This window comes from Cervus canadensis, chromosome 1 (assembly GCF_019320065.1).
Source record: "Cervus canadensis isolate Bull #8, Minnesota chromosome 1, ASM1932006v1, whole genome shotgun sequence".
NCBI lineage: Eukaryota > Metazoa > Chordata > Mammalia > Artiodactyla > Cervidae > Cervus > Cervus canadensis.
The window spans coordinates 110,177,494-110,194,226 of NC_057386.1; the positions used below are offsets into that span (position 1 = coordinate 110,177,494).

General features: G+C 41.0%; 1 protein-coding gene across 9 annotated transcripts in view; it reads right to left on the minus strand.

The window, feature by feature from the left end:
• The window catches only part of SFI1 (SFI1 centrin binding protein), an 80,209-nt gene that overhangs the window by 51,180 nt on the left and 12,296 nt on the right, over positions 1-16,733 (minus strand). For 7 of the 9 annotated variants that reach the window (XM_043435841.1, XM_043435831.1, XM_043435880.1 and 4 more), the window contains exons 4-5: positions 16,022-16,093; positions 2,277-2,387 (exon numbers count right to left, since the gene is read on the minus strand). In XM_043435841.1, coding sequence (XP_043291776.1) covers positions 2,277-2,387; positions 16,022-16,093 — 183 coding nt within the window. The remainder of the gene's footprint in view (positions 1-2,276; positions 2,388-16,021; positions 16,094-16,733) is intronic. The other 2 variants (XM_043435870.1, XM_043435898.1) reach the window with 1 other exon arrangement.

A 16,733-nucleotide genomic window follows, 5' to 3' on the forward strand; every position in this document is an offset into this window, starting at 1 on the left:
ATTTGACAACAGAGCCAAGAATCAATGGAGGAAAACAGTCTCTCCAATAAATGGTGCTGGTAAAAATTGGATATTCACATGTAGAAATGCAACTAGACCCCTATCTAACACCACTCACAAAAATTAAATAGAAATGGATTAAAGACTTAAATGCAAGACCATGGGATTCCCAGGAGAAAACATAACATAAGAAAAAAGCTCCTTCACATAGGTCTTAGCAATAATTCTTTGGATATGATACCTAAAGCACAAGCAACAACATAAAAAACAAAAAAGTAGGACTACAGTAAACTAAAAGGCTTACGCACAGCAAAATACAGTCAATAAGGTGAAAAAGACAACCTACAAAATGTGAAAAAATATTTGCAACCCATATATCTGATAAGGGATTAATATCCAAATATATAAAGAACTCACACAACTCAATAGCAAAAAATCAAATAATCCATTTTAAAAGTGGGCAAAGGTAAAGAAGACAAAAGACTGAAAAGTGAGGTTACTTCTTTTATATAGATAATTAAGCCTTTGGGGTGCTCAAAAGTCCTATGATAGGAAAACTGAAAATATATATTAAGTTCAAGTAAATACTGTTCCAGAATACCCAATGTTTTCATCTTTATCCAATCTAAAAATTATACAACTTCCTTTAACCATTCTTTTTCTAAATGAGCATTAATGCATTGCATGTGTGTAATATACTTATTCTCAACAAAAATAAATAAAAGTGGGCAAATGACCTAAACAGACATTTTCCCAAAATAGATACACAAACAGCCAATAGGTACATGAAAACATACTTAAAGATAACTAGCCATCAGGAAAATACAAATCAAAATCACAGTGAGAAATCATCTCACACCTCCAGGCCATCACCAAAAGGACAAGATAAAATTATAATGTTGTGCATCTGAAACTGATATAATGCTATAAACCAATTTTACCTCAATTTAAAAAAAAGAAAAGTAGGAAATTAGGTCTCCCTAAAATAAGAGATTAAAAAAAAAAAGATAAATGCTGATGAGGATATAGAAAAAAGGGAAGCTTGTGGTTTGTTGGTACGACTTGTAAATTGGTAATAGCCACTAAGGAAAACAGTATGCAGGATCTTCAAAAAATTAAAAATAGAACTACCAGACAATCCAGCAATCCCACTTCTGGGAATATATCCAAAGGAAACAAAAACACTAACTTGAAAATATATCTGCACCACCATGTTCATAGCAGCATTAATTACAAAAGCCAAGACAGGGCAACAAACTAAGAGTCCACTGACGGATGAATGGGTAAAGCTCTATCTATTAGGTTGCTCAAAAAGCTCATTACGGAAAAAACAGAACGAACTTTTTGGCTAACCCAAATACATAAAGTAGAATACATTCAGCCATTTAAAAATGAGGAAATTCCACAAAAACTATATATAAACTTATATATATATACTATATATATATATATAGTATATATAAAAGAGGAAATCCTATCATTTTTGACAACATGGATGGAATTTGAAGGCATTAAGCTAAGAGAAATATGTCACAGAAAGATAAACATTGTATGATCTCACATGTGCATTCTTTAAAAAAAAAAAACTGAGAAAAAGATCATATTTGTGGTTTACCAGAGACATGGGGGTTAGGGGAGTGGTCAAAAGGTACAAACTTCCAGTTATAACACAAATAAGTTCTGGGGATACAAGGTACAATATGATGACTACAGTTATCACTGCTGTATGATATATATGACAGTTATTAAGAGAATATATGATAATTGTTAAGAGAATAAATCCTGAAAGTTCTCATTACAAGGAGAAAATTTTTTTCCCTATTTTTTTTTATTGCAGTTATATGAGATGATGAATGTTAACTAAATTTTTTGTGGTAATCATTTCACAATATGTAAGTCAAATCTCTATTCTGTATACCTAAAACTCATACAGTAATTAATATATGTCAATTATATCTCAATAAAACTAGAAAAAAAAGACTTATCTTCCTTTGATCTACGATCATGCCAACAAGTAATTATTTGATAATGTGTACCAGTAAAATTCCCTGGTGGCTCAGCTGGTAAATAATCCGCCTGCAATGCGGGAGACCTGGGTTCAATCCCTGGGTTGGGAAGATCCCTTGGAGAAGGGAAAGGCAAACCCACTCCAGTACTCTGGCCTGGAGAATTCCATGGACTGTATAGTCCATGGGATCGCAAAGAGCTGGACACGACTGAGCGACTTTCACTTCACTTCACCGGTAAAATTAAAGTAATATAACATGAAATCTGACCTGTAGTGACAGTCAGCTCGAACACGGAGTTTCCACTCTCGATGGGAAACCCACCACTCTTCTTTCCATTCTTCAAAGACCTTTCGCAGAATTCTTTGTTCATAGTAAAGCCTACCACAGGAAAAATAAAAAATCAGAGAGACACACGATGATGCTGGAGATGGTATCTATCCCCAAATTACCGTTTCTTATGGTCATTGTTTTCTCATAGAAAACTGTGGCTCATTATTTGATAACATCAAAATATTGATTAAAAATAGACATATTTAACTTTTTCAGGTCACAATCTTAGATCTACTTAAACTGGAAATAAGGCTGAAAAATTTTATACTCTAGATCTTATCAATTAAAGATGTGAAAGTAAAAAATCTGACTTTTCAAACACTGTGAGTTGAGAATTAACATTCTCAATTTTTTCATTCACAGGACTGAAAAATATTTGATTAGTAAAAGATAGCAAGTCCTCTTCTCATTTACATACCCAGGAGGTTAAAAGTTATAAAATAAGCAAATGCCTAATGGCATTCCTAGGATTTAAGAGAACAGAGTGTATTAGTTTAATTGAAATCTCGCCAGGGGATTTATAACAAGAGCAAAACAGAAGCAAGATAAAATAAGAAGGGAAAAACCTACTAAGAAAGAAAACAGCAGGGCAGTGAGAGTGTACTGATGTTAACAAGCATGGTCAAGAAGACTGATTGCTCGGGAACTCTGACCTGTCAGTCACTCCACATTTTTCCTGGTTCTGCAGGTTACCGCACTCAGTTACAGGTTTTAAAAAACTGGCTGACAAAAATATACATAGAGAAATTAAACTCCCAATGTTTGCTGCAGCACTATTAACAATAGCCAGAACATGGAAGCAACCTGAATGTCCATCAACAGATAAACTGATAAAGAAGATGTGGTACATACATACAATGGAATACTATTTGCCCATAAAAAATGATATAATGCCATTTGAAGCAACATGGATGGACCTGGAGATTACCATACTAAGCGAAGAGACAGAGAAAGACAAATATCCTATGATATCACTTATATGCAAAATCTTCTGAAAAATGATACAAATGAATTTATCTACAAAACAGAAATAAGACTCACAAACTTGGAGAATGAACTCTGGGTCACCAGGAGGGAGGGAGTGGCTGGAGGGACAGGCTGGGAGTTTGGGGTGGACACGTACACACTGCTATGTTTAGAACAGATAATCAGCAATGACCTACTATACAGCACAGGGAACTCTGCTCAATATTCTGCAATAACGTAAATGGGAAACAAATTTGAAAAAGAAAGAAAAAAATGAAAATAAAGAAATTCACCTATTTTCTTAATAATAAATGAAAGAAAATCACCACAAATACCCATCAAAAGAGAACAGCTTAAATTCTAACCAATGTCAAATTCAATCAATGATGCATAGTCATTTTTTTATGAATAGAACTAAAGATACTGAAATGGAAGGTACTCCAGAAAACCTGCTGGATGAAAAAACAAAGCTTCAGGCTAGGAGGAGAAGGGGGCAACAAAGGATGAGATGGTTGGATGGCAACAGCAACTCAATGGACAAGAGCTGGAGCAAACTTGGGAGATGCTGAAGGACAGGGAAACCTGGCCTGGCATGCTGCAGTCCATGGGGTCTCAAAGAGTAGGACACGACTCAGCAACTGAACAAACACCACCACCACCTCATGGCAGGTAAAATATGACATGTGTAACTTTTTTAAAAAAAGTTATTAGTCATTTTTGTACTTCCAATACCCATGTTAGAATATAATACATACCAAATAAATATGTATAAAATGTATGTATACACAAAAACATGTCCATATGCATGTATGCATGTGTACATACAGAAATTATTACACTATACATACTAAAATCCTGAAAAGACCTCCAGAATACCAAACTGTTACTAGCGGTTCTCTCTCAGGGAGGCATTACAGGAGATTGGTGTTTCCTGTATTACAGATTTCTTTGTTTGAAAAAATTTTGAACAGCTTTGTCCATAACTTTTAATGGAAAAGAACCACACCCCTTTGCACAAGTACTTCCTTCTACCATCGACTCTATCCATCTATTTCCTTTCTTTCCCAAAACCTCACTAAAATAACAGCAAATACTTTTAAAAGGTGTAAGCCCACAAAGAAAGAGAATGGAAACGACAATGCTAAACAAGAGATGCCAACAAATTTTAGACAAGAGAAAGCAGGCAGGAGGGTCGCAACGAATCAACAGGTGAGAGAAAGAGAGAACTGAGTGTCTGGGGGCAAGAGGCAAGTGGCACAGACCCAAGAAAGGTGTGGGCATGAGCGGCATCAGGAAGTGCGGAGGCCTGGGTTGGGATGAAAACACAGGATTGTTCTGCAAGCCTGTAAGAAGAGGTTAGGCTCCTGCATCCTATTATTCACTCGGGCAGAGACTTGGGCTTATCTCTGGAGAGAATGAACCTGAGTGGCACTGGACTCTCCCAACATCAGGCAGAGCTCAAGAGATGGTCCTAAACTGAGAGTCTACATACCGAACAATGAGACCCACATTTCCCCTCCTCTGCCTGCCGCCAAGTCTGTAACCACTGCCTCCGCTCCACTCCACCTCAACCCAGAAGGAGTTTGGAAGATTCTCTCCTCTGGGGAAAGCTGAACAGCCTAAGGGAAAAAAAGACTTCAGATACTGCAAGATGGAGGTCTCCCAGTTGAAACTGTCAAAAGCCTAAAGGGAAACCCTCAATTTACAAATCCCTATGCATACAGATATAATAGATGTATCTATCTTCTAAATTTGAGTTTTAGTGCCTAACTCTTAAACACGGGCTGACAATAAAAGGATCTCTTGACGTTTGAGGGAAGGCTGTCACATGAGACAGTAAACAAAAGCACACACAAAAAAGCAGCTTAGAAGAATGAGCGCAAAAATCTTAAAAACGAATCACTATATTAACCTCAAAAAGTTATGAGCCTTGAGGATGTTATTATTATTTTTTTAAGTCTATTGAATTTGTTACCATATTGCTTCTATTTCATGTTTTAGGTTTTTGGCTGCAAGGCATGTGGAATCTTAGCTCTCAGACCAGGGATCAAAGCCACATTCCCTACATTGGAAGGTGAAGTCTTAAGCAATGGACCACCAAGGAAATCCTTTTCTTTTTTTTAAAGGAATACTCATAGAACAAAAAAAAGAACTCTTGGAAATTAAAACTATGATGGCAGAAATGAAAAAAAGGAAAAGATCCACAAATAGTTAAAACCAAAAAAAGGTGACTGGCCTGTAAGTCACAGTAAGGACTCTGGTTTTTACCGTCAGCAGGATGGGAAACAGCCCTTGGCCTGCGTAAAGAGACCGACTGAGGACAAGGCTGGAAGCAGGAGGCCAGCGCTGAGGCTCCTGGAGTCATTCACGGGAGACACAGTGACGGCCTGAACCACCGTGGTGGCGACTAGAGGCGCTGGAGAGAGCTTGAGTCTGTGTCTATTCCCAAGGCTGAATCACCAGTTTGGGCATGTGCTACTGCAGTTGGGGTGCGAGGAAACAAGAGCTAGCGAGGAGGACTCCCCGGTTTCTGACCCGAGTCTCTGGAAGGACGGGCGTTTCCTTTACTGGAGAGGGGAAGACTTAGCAGGGAGGTCTGTGAGGAAGATCCAGACTTTGGCTATGGACACGCTGAGCTGTAACATCTAGCTGGCGCAGGGAGCAGTGTCATGCAGGCAGCAGTCGAGAGTCCAAGGGAGAGGTCTGGGCGAGTGCATACCTCTAGGGATGTCTGGATTTGATGAGGTTGCCATGAGTGGGATGCAGACAGAGAGGCAGTGCAAGGACTGGGGGTGGGGGACTTAGGTGAGGAGGAACCAACAAAACAGTGGGAGGAGCAGAGGCGGAGGGGAGACTGTGAGAGGACGGTAACCTGAAGCTGGGAGGAGAAAGGGCTTCTTAGAAGAGAGAATGGTGGGCTGGCTAATGCCCCCTGGTAAGTCAAATGAGAGGAAATTTAAGAATTCACTATTGATTTTAGCAAATGTAGTGAGCTTACTAAAATCAATGGTGAATTCTTAAATGAACAAGGCAAAGAAATAGAGGAAAATAATAGAATGGGAAAGACTAGAGATCTCTTCAAGAAAACTGGAGATATCAAGGGAACATTTCATGCAAGGATGGGCATGCTGAAGGACATAATCAGTAAGGATCTAACAGAAGCAGAAGAGATAAAGAAGAAGTGGCAAGAATACACAAAAGGACTGTACAAAAAAGGTCTTAATGACCCAGAAAAACAAAATGGTGTTGTCACTCACCTAGAGCCAGACATCCTGTAGTGTGAAGTGGGCCTTAGGAAGCATTACTACAAACAAAGCTAGTGAAGGTGATGGAATTCCAGCTGAGCTATTTCAAATCTTAAAAGATGATGCTGTTAAAGTTCTGCACTCAAAATGTCAGCAAATTTGGAAAACCCAGCAGTGGCCACAGGATTCAAAAAGGTCAGTTTTCATTCCAATTCCAAAGAAGGGCAAGGCCAATGAATGTTCAAACTACCGTAAAATTGCATTCATTTCACATGCTAGTAAGTTTATGCTCAAAACCCTTCAAGCTAGATTTCAGCAATGTGCGATTATCAAGAACTTCTCAATGTACAGATGGGTTTTGAAGAAGCAGAGGAACCAGATATCAAATTGCCAACATTCGTTGGATTGTGGGGAAAGCAAGAGAGTTCCAGAAAAACATCTACCTCCACTTGACTGACTACACTAAAGCCTATGACTGTGTGGATCATAATAAACTATGAAAAATTCTTAAAGACATGGGATACCAGACCACCTTACCCGCCTGAGAAACATGTAGGTGGGTCAAGAAGCAACAGGCAGAACCAGACATGGAAAAAACGACCGGTTCAAAACTGGAAAAGGAGTACAACAAGGCTGTATATTGTCGCTTTGCTTATTTAACTTATATGCAGAGTATGTCATGCAAAATGCTAGACTGGATGAAGCACAAGCTGGAATCAAGATTGCCGGGAAAAATATCAATAACCTGAGATATGCAGATGACACCACCCTTAGGACAGAAAGCAAAGAGGAACTAAAGAGCCTTTTGATGAAAGTGAAAGAGGAGAGTGAAAAAGCTGGCTTAAAACTCAACATTCAAAAAACTAAGATCATGGCATCCAGTCCCATTTCTTCATAGTAAATAGAAGGAGAAAAAGTGGCAGTGGCAGATTTTATTTTCTTGGGCTAAAAAAATCACTGTGGATGGTGACTGCAGCCATGAAATTAAAAGACACTCACTTCCTGGAAGAAAAACTGTAACAAACATAGACAGGGTATTAAAAAGCAGAGATGTCACTTTGCAACAAAGGCCCATATAGTCAAAGCTATGGTTTTTCCAGTCATCATGTACAGATGTGAGCTGGATCATAAAGGAGACTGAGCGCCAAAGAATTAATGCTCTCTAACTACGGTGCTGGAGAAGACTCTTGAGAGTCCCTTGGACTGTAAGAAGATCAAACCAGTCAATCCTAAAGGAAATCAACCTTGAATATCATTGGAAGGACAAATGCTGAAGCTCCAATACTCTGGCCACCTGGTGCAAAGAGCCAACTCATTGGTAAAGACCCTGATGTTGAGAAAGACTGAGGGCAGGAGGAGAAGGAAACAGCAGAGAATGAGATGGTTAGACAGCATCACCAACTCAGTGGACATGAATCTGAGCAAACTCCAGGAGGACAGGAGAGCCTGGCATGCTACAGTCCATGGTGTCGCAGAGAGTCAGCCACAACTTAGCGACTGAACAACAACAAAATGACCTTACAAAAGTAAAAACAGTTTTGGTGGCCAGGCGGAAAACAAAAGCCTCATGAGATAAATTTTAGACTACAAAAAGAGGTGCTGAAGAGCCTGGGGATGTTCAGGAGATGTGAGGTGAAGGACAGCAAAGAGACAGAGAACTAGCTGCAGGAAGAAGTAGCATCAAAGAGATTTTTTTCCAGGATAGGAAAATAGTATTATATGCTGGTGCAAATGATCCAGTAAAGAGGGGGAAATTAATGCAGAAAAGAAAGGAGGAAAAAAAACTGCTAGTGTGATGGCCTGGAGTAGGCACTGGGAAACACAGCACCAGAAGATCTGGCCAGAGATGAGAACGTGGACAGTTCATTTCCCTCACAGTAGGGAAAGCAAGTCACATGGTGAGAGATGCTGGCCATGGGGAGATGCACTGATGGTCTCTTCTGTTACTTCTATTTTCTCAAGAAAATAGGAAGCAAGGCCTCAGTTAAAAATGAGGAATAAATACTGATAAACTAAATACTCTAAATGGATAAGATGTTTTTATCTACTTTCCAAATTAGCTGAGTGATTTGTTCAGATCTTCTCTTCAGAAAGAGAAGTGACTACTTCCTGCTTAAGATGGCCTTACCTATGGACCCATACTATATTATTTTTGCCCTTACTAATTCAGTGGTTATTCTGGTTCCATATATTAATAATAAAACATAAAACAACCATGGTTTATAGAAGTCAAAACATTCTCCAAGCACATAAAGGCATTATTCTCAAACTTCTGGTATGATATCATTCTCTTCTAATGTCCCTAAAAGTGAGAGAGAAATAATTCAATATGGGAAAAGACCAAAAAAAACGGGGTAAAAGATCAATATGCCCAACCTTGCTCAAAGTTATAACCCACTTGATTTAAAAAAGAGATTGCAAGTTGAAAATACCCACACCATCACAAATTTCAAAGTCAATGAAAACACAGTATCAGAATTATAATTCTGGTAGATGCTTAGAGAACAAATTTTCTCAATTTTACAATTTGAGAAACAGAGGCCCAGAGTCGTAACTTAATCCCAGATCAAGTGATTATCTAGGGTCTGGTTAAGAACCAAAACTCAGGTCTTCTAAAATCCAGCCCAGTATTCTTTCCTTGATGCCTGCTACCACTCAAGAGCAAAGAAAGGAACAAGAGTACAACATGATTGCTCTAATGCAGTGAGGCATACATGTCGTAGATACCCAACACCCCTGCCCAGCCTCTACGTCCTCACTAGCATCCACCAGAAAGGCTGGGAAGGTTTTTGGTCCCAGCATCTTCTGTAGCTAAAGAGCCCAGTGACAGAGCTCTAGCCCACGAGACAAAAGCAGAACGCAGCTGGGGGTTTAGGCAAGCTTTGCCTTCCTGAGAGAGACAGGTCTGGCTGATACGACCCTTCCTTGCCCCTTCTGTGTGAAGCCAGAACAGCCATCTTGCGACTCTGCAGCGCCACCTCTGAGGATAAAGGGCCAGTATGCTCAGGATGGTGAACTAAAAAGTGTCTAAAAGTCTGAGTCTCTGATGACTTCCCCAAACAGCTGTTGTTCAGTTACTAAGTTGTGTCCAACTCCATGCGACCCCATGGACTGCAGCACACCAGGACTCCCTGTCCTTCACTATCTCCTGAAGTTTGCTTAAATTCATGTCCGTTGAGTCGGTGATGCCATCAAACCCTCTCATCCTCTGCGCCCCCTTCTCCTTCAGCCTTCAGTCTTTCTCAGCATCAGCATCTTTTCCAACCAGACTGTGAGAAAAACCAAATCCTGACTTGCATAAGCCATCTTCTGACTTTCTCTAACTTGGAGTCAAATGCATTTCTAACACAATTAGCATTTCCCAATACTTGGTATATAAATAGGTATTATTTGAAGAGGTTTCCAGTTAAACGAGTCAAATTTAAGTTATACAAAAATTAAGCAGGAAAAGGATTTGGGGAAGAGAGTGAAGGCAGCCACATAGTTTTTCAATCTCTGAATCCTTATAAAACACACAGAGAAACCATGCAGAAAAACCAAAAACTCATGTATCAACTACAACAAAACCAGGTGACAAGGTAACCCTCAACACCCAAAATGCAAGCAGGTGAGGACAAATCACCCAAGGCACAGGACCACCATTTGTAGAGAAGAAAAGTGGGGCTCCTGGGCACAAGGCCTTTGTGTCCTTCATTTTTTTTGATTACAGGAAACAGCCTTCATTCAGCCTCCATGATCTTCCCTGCATTCCAATGGGCAGATTCAAGCAGTCATTAATTAGGGAAGGGAGAGGTTGGGAGACCAGGGAGAAAAGAATAGTCGAGAGCAGCCTTGGGGCAGGGTCCTGTTTCCCCATCAAAGGACCCACAGGACAGTATCTCTGAGCTGCTCTGTGGATATTAAAACCCCCTTCAGGCGGAAGAAGTTAATGATTAATACACAGCATGTAGACCCCAGACCAGCTGGACCTGCAGGCTGATGATGTGGACTCCTACTTGCCTCACCACCAACCCAGCAGAAGAATGTCCACGAGCTGATCACGCCCTCCTTGAACAATTATAAAACTTGTCACTGTCTTCCCCAAGTTGGGACACTTGGTTTTGTGGGATTAGCCCACTGTGTCCCCCTCTGCCTGGCAAAGCAATCCTTTTCTGCTTCACCCGGAATTCTGTGTCCAAGATTTGATTCAGCACCAGAGTACAGAGAAGCTGAGCTTTCAGCATCAAAAGGAGCAATGAAGGTGGTATCAGAGGAGCCTGAGGACAGAAGAACCTAAATCAGCCAGGAAGTAGTCACTGCAAAGTACGCAGGCCCAACTTGAAACCAGCAGCTGAAACAGGGAAGAGTTTTGTACTCTCCAAAATCAGGGCTCATGTGAGAGCTGAAGGTGCTGACCTCAGATCCTACAGTCCCAAAACCAAGCTAACCTCCAAAACAGAGGGATTCATCTGAATCCCTGAATCTGAAGAGGAACTGCAGGGAGCAGAACAGACACTGAGCAGGGAAGGGACAAGTAGACAAGGAGGCAGAGGGTCAGATCAGGCGCGGTTAAGAGGGGCCAGCCACAGTGCCCCACAGAACAAGCCTCCACACCTGTGGACACCACGAAAGGGACAGAAGAGGGAGCTCTGTGATACTAGGAAGCTTAACTAGAGCTCACTTCACTCTACAAGTCCAGAAAAATTAATTTCACATAAAAAAGAGCAACAGAAAAGTAACTGAGGTCAAATTCCATACAAAGTTACTGTAGGAGAAAAGATAAGGAGAATAACAGGCCTATGGACAAAAGATTCTTGCCAGTCTCTTGGAAAGCAAGGAGATGAAACCAGTCAATCCTAAAGGAAATCAACCCTGAATATTCACTGAAAGGACTGATACTGAAGCTGAGGCTCCAATACTTTGGCCACCTGATGCAAAGAGCTGACTTATTGGAAAAGACCTTGATGCTGGGAAAGATTGAAGGCAGAAGGACAAGGGGATGACAGAGGATGAGATGGTTGGATGGTATTATCAACTCAATGGACGTGAGTTTGAGCAACTCCAGGACATGGTGATGGACAGGGAAGCCTGGAGTTATATGGGCCATGGTGTCACAGAGTCTGACACGACAGAGCAACTGAACAGCAACAATGGACAAAAAAATTATTCCAGAAAGACGTGTCACAAAACAGGGGGGAGAAAAAAAACAAGAAAACCACCAACCAACCCTATAACCTATCTCAAAATGAGCTAAAAGACCAAAAAAAAAAAAAAATCCACAGCCAGGTATATCATATTAAATCTTCAAGAAATAAGACAAACACTGAATCTTCAAAAGAGTAACAGCATGCAAATGCAAGTCATGAGACAATGGAGTATCTTCAAAGAACTGGGGAGAAAACTGGTAACATAGACTTCCTATACCCAGTGAGAGATATCTCAAAGAGATATTTCAAAAATGAAAGTGAAGTAAAAACATTTTTAGACAAAAGCTGAGAGGATTCATCACAAGCAGGTCTACTTTTTGATCCCTGGTCAGGGGAACTGAAATCCCACATGCTGCATAATGCAGCCAAAAGAAAAAAATATTGTTCTGAAGATTTTTAAATTGAATTAAAATACCTTACAGTAGGGCACATAAATGGGGACAGCGACAGGCAGAATTAAAGTAATCAAAGGAACCTACCTTGTTTGGGGAGAGGGTAAAAAAACCAATTAACATTAGACCCCAAAAAAGTTAAAACACATTTGTTAGGGCAGACAGTAAAAGAAGCATAAAAGAGTATATAACTTCCAAGCTAACACAGGGAAGATAAATAAAACATTCAACTGAGTAAAAAAAAAAAAAAAAAAAGAAAGAAAAACAAAAGACTTCCTGTGTAACCCTGATTAGTTCTCCCAGTGGCAACAAGAAAGACAGACACACCAAAAAAGATTTTCTTGAAGGTTAAGAGCTCCCCAGGCAGTAAAGGTCAGGGCAAGGTCGAGAAGGAGAGGTGGACTATGCCTCACCCCCAAGGCTGGGAGGAGCTGGGGCCACCCCGGGAGCTTCGCTGGTAAGGACCCAGGGAGGAGATGGGAACAGCACAGCCCTCCCACCAGGTACACAGAGAAAAAGATGTCAGAAAACACAGACAAAAGCTGAATCTGTTCGCGAGGCTCTGAATCAAGAGCCCCTGATATTCCAGACTAGGAAAGCTACCGTCAGGAGAAGGAGGAGGTACAGCAAGGGGAGGGGGGAGGGGGGAGCACCCATAACATTCCAGCTTCTAAAAACACATCAGAGAATGGGAGAGACTAGAGACCTCTTCAAGAAAACTAGACTAGAGACACCAAGGGAACATTTCATGCAAAGATGGGCACAATGAAGGACAGAAACACCATGGACCTAACAGAAACAGAAGAGATTAAGAAGAGGTGGCCAGAATACACATAACAAGTGTACCAAAAAAGGTCTTAATGACCTGGATAACCAGAATGGTGTGGTCACTCACCTTGAGCCAGACATCCTGGAGTGTGAAGTCAAGCAGGTCTTAGGAAGCATTACTATGAACAAAGCTAGTGGAGGTGATGGAATTCCAGTTGAGCTAGTTCAAATCCTAAAAGATGATGCTATTAAAGTGCTACACTCAAAAAAAAAAAAATATATATATATATAGTGCTGCACTCAATATGCCAGCAAATTTGGAAAACTCAGCAATGGCCACAGGACTGGAAAAGGTCAGTTTTTATTCCAATCCCAAATGCCAAAGAACTACTGTACAACTGCACTAATTTCACACACTAGCAAGGTAATGCTCAAAATCCTTCAAGCTAGGATTCAACAGTAGACTTCATTTCACTGAAGTAAACAACAGTTCACTTCACAGTGAACCAAGAACTTCTAGATGTACAAGCTGGATTTAGAAAGGCAGAGGAATCAGAGATCAAATTGCCAACATCTGATGGGTCATAGAAAAAGCAAGAGAATACCAGAAAAACACCTACTTCATTGACTACGCTAAAGTCTTTGACTGTGTGGACCACAACAAACTGTTGAAGACTCTTAAAGAGATGGGAACACCAGACCACCTTACCTCCCTCCTGAGAAACCTTCATGTGGGTCAAGAAGTAACAGTTAGAACCCTACATGGAACAACTGACTGGTTATCAAATGCAAATCAAAACCACAATGAGCTACCATCTCACGCCAGTCAGAATGGCTGCCATCAAAAAGTCTACAAACAATAAATGCTGGAGATGGTGTGGAGAAAAGGGAACCCTCTTACACTGTTGGTGGGAATGAAAACTAGTACAGCCACTATGGAGAACAGTGTGGAAATTCCTTAAAAAATTGGAAACAGAACTGCCATAAGATCCAGCAATCCCACTGCTGGGCATACACACTGAGGAAACCAGAATTGAAAGAAACACATGTACCCCAATGTTCACTGCAGCATTGTTTACAATAGCCAGGACATGGAAGCAACCTAGATGCCCATCGGCAGATGAATGGATAAGAAAGTTGTGGTACACATACACAATGGAATATTACTCAACTACAAAAAAGAATGCATTTGAGTCAGTTCCAATGAGGTGGATGAAATTGGAGCCTATTATACGGAGTGAAGTAAGTCAGAAAGAAAAACATCAATATAGTATATTAACACATATATACGGAATTTAGAAAAATGGTAACGACAACCCTATATGCAAGGCAGCAAAAGAGACACAGATGTAAAGAACAGACATTTGGACTCTGTGGGAGAAGGTGAGGGTGGGATGATTTGAGAGAATAGCACTGAAACATGTATATTCCCACAGGTGAACTAGATGACCAGTCCAAGTTTGATGCAGGAAGCAGGGCTCTCAAAGCTGGTGTGCTGGGACGACCCAGAGGGATGGGGTGGGGAGGGAGGTGGGAGCGGGGTTCGGGATGGGGGACACATGTACACCCGTGGCTGATTCACGTCAATGGATGGCAAAAACCACTGCAACACTGTAAAGCAATTAGCCTTCAATTAAACAAATTTTTTTAACTCTAAAAAAAAAAAAAAAAAACTGGGAAAGGAGTACAACAAGGCTGTATACTGTCACCCTGCTTATTTAATTTATATGCAGAGTACATCGAGTGAAATAGATGTACTCTGATGAATCACAAGCTGAAATCAAGATGGCTGGGAGAAATATCAAGAACCTCAGATATGCAGATGATACCACCCTAATGGCAGAAATCAAAGAGGAACTAAAGAGCCTCTTGATTAAAGTGAAAAAGAATGAAAAAACTGGCTTGAAATTCAACATTCAAAAAAGGACGATTATACCATCGGGTCTCATCACTTCAAGGCAAATAAACGGAGAAAAAATGGAAGCAGTGGCAGACTTCATTTTCTTGGATTCCAAAATCACCGTGGATGGTGACTGCAGCCATGAAATTAAAAGACACCTGCTCCTTGGAAAAAAAGCTATGACAAACCTAGACAGCATATTAAAAAGCAGAGACATCACTTTGCCAAAAAGGTCTGTCTTGTCAAAACTATGGTTTTTCCAGTAGTCATGTACGGATGTGACAGTCAGACCATAAAGAAGGCTGAGTGCCAAAGAATTGATGCTTTTGAACTGTGGTGCTGAAGACTCTTGAGAGTCCCTTAAACAGCAAGGAGATCAAACCAGTCAGTCCTAAAGGAAATCAACCCTGAATGTTCACTGGAAGGAGTCATGTGGAAGCTGAAGCTCCAATACTTTGGCCACCTGATGCAAAGAGCTGACTCATTAGATAAGACCCTGATGCTGGGAAAGATTGAAGGCAGGAGGAGAAAGGGGTGACAGAGGATGAGATGCAATGGATGGCGTCACCGACACAACAGGCATGAGTTTGAGCAAACTCTGGGGGACAGTGAAGGACAGGGAAACCTGGTGTGCTGCAGTCCATGGCGTCGAAAAGAGCTGGACATGATTTAGCGACAGAGTAACAACAACAACACTCTCAGTGGTTCTCAGTTCTCTGAAACAGTTCCTACACTGGCCCCTCCTGCGGTGTCCTGACCCCAGTGTCTTCCCCATGTGGTCCACTCTGGGCACTGCAGCCACAGTGACCTTCACCAACACCCAGAGCAGCAGGCGGCAGCCTAGACAAACTGCAGCTGTGGGACTTCTCTTGACTATATTTCATGCCCTGTGCCAGCGTCAACTTTTCCCTAGGTTCTGCTCCGGACAAAGTCAATCTGTTAGTCTCAACAGGGACCTGAAAGAGCCCATTTGCTTCTCCTGGGCATATACTTCTTCCCCCAGAGGGTCTTAGCTGTCCTAATTTACTTATGATTCCTTTATCACGTTCATTCAGCCAGACTAGTAAGTGTTAAGTTACCATTATATTATCCTCCCCTCCTGGCGGCTGGGGAGGAGCAGAGGAGGAATGCAACACACGCCACGATGAAGGTTACACACGGGCTTCGTACAAAACAGAAACCTAGTATGAAACTCGGGAAGTCTGGTGTTCTGAGCTAATACTACCTGGCTTTAGAGGGAAATACTCTTCCAAAAGTCATTCGAATCCACAAATACAAGTACTTTCTGGCCACGCATCTGAAAGAAGGAGAGAAAGGACATACACATTTAAGAACTCCATCTGGTTTGTATCATCAATTTTCTGGAATAGAGACGGAAACTTAATGGTCTCAGGGGGTGGGATGCTAGCGTGAGTCGATGGTGAATCATAGACAATCCTGCATCACACAGAAAAAATGGGAATTTGCTGTATGATGCAGGGAACTCAGCCTGGGGCTCTGTGACAACCTAGAGGTGTGGGATGGGATGGGATGGGAGGTGGTAGAGAAGTTCAAGAGGGAAGTGATACATGGACACCTGTGGCTGATTCATGTTGATATATGGCAGAAACAAACACAATATTGTAAAGCCAATTATCCTGCAATAAATATAAATTTAAAAAAAAAACAGCACAAGATGGGACAGATTTAAAAAGCTAAAGTTGAGCAGATTATTTTTTTTAAATACTATTAATATAAATACACTGTTCATAAAGACTTCAGAATTGAAGAACAGGAAGTATACGCTAATGCTTTTGTTCACATTCTTCCTGCATGAAACTCCTGGCAAAGGCCTGGCAAATGGCCACTTACCCAACAAGGTTCACCTTCAATGCTCACTCCTCTGTGAAGCTTTCCCGGGCTCTCCCCAACCAAACAGAGCAAGGAGCTTGGTACTC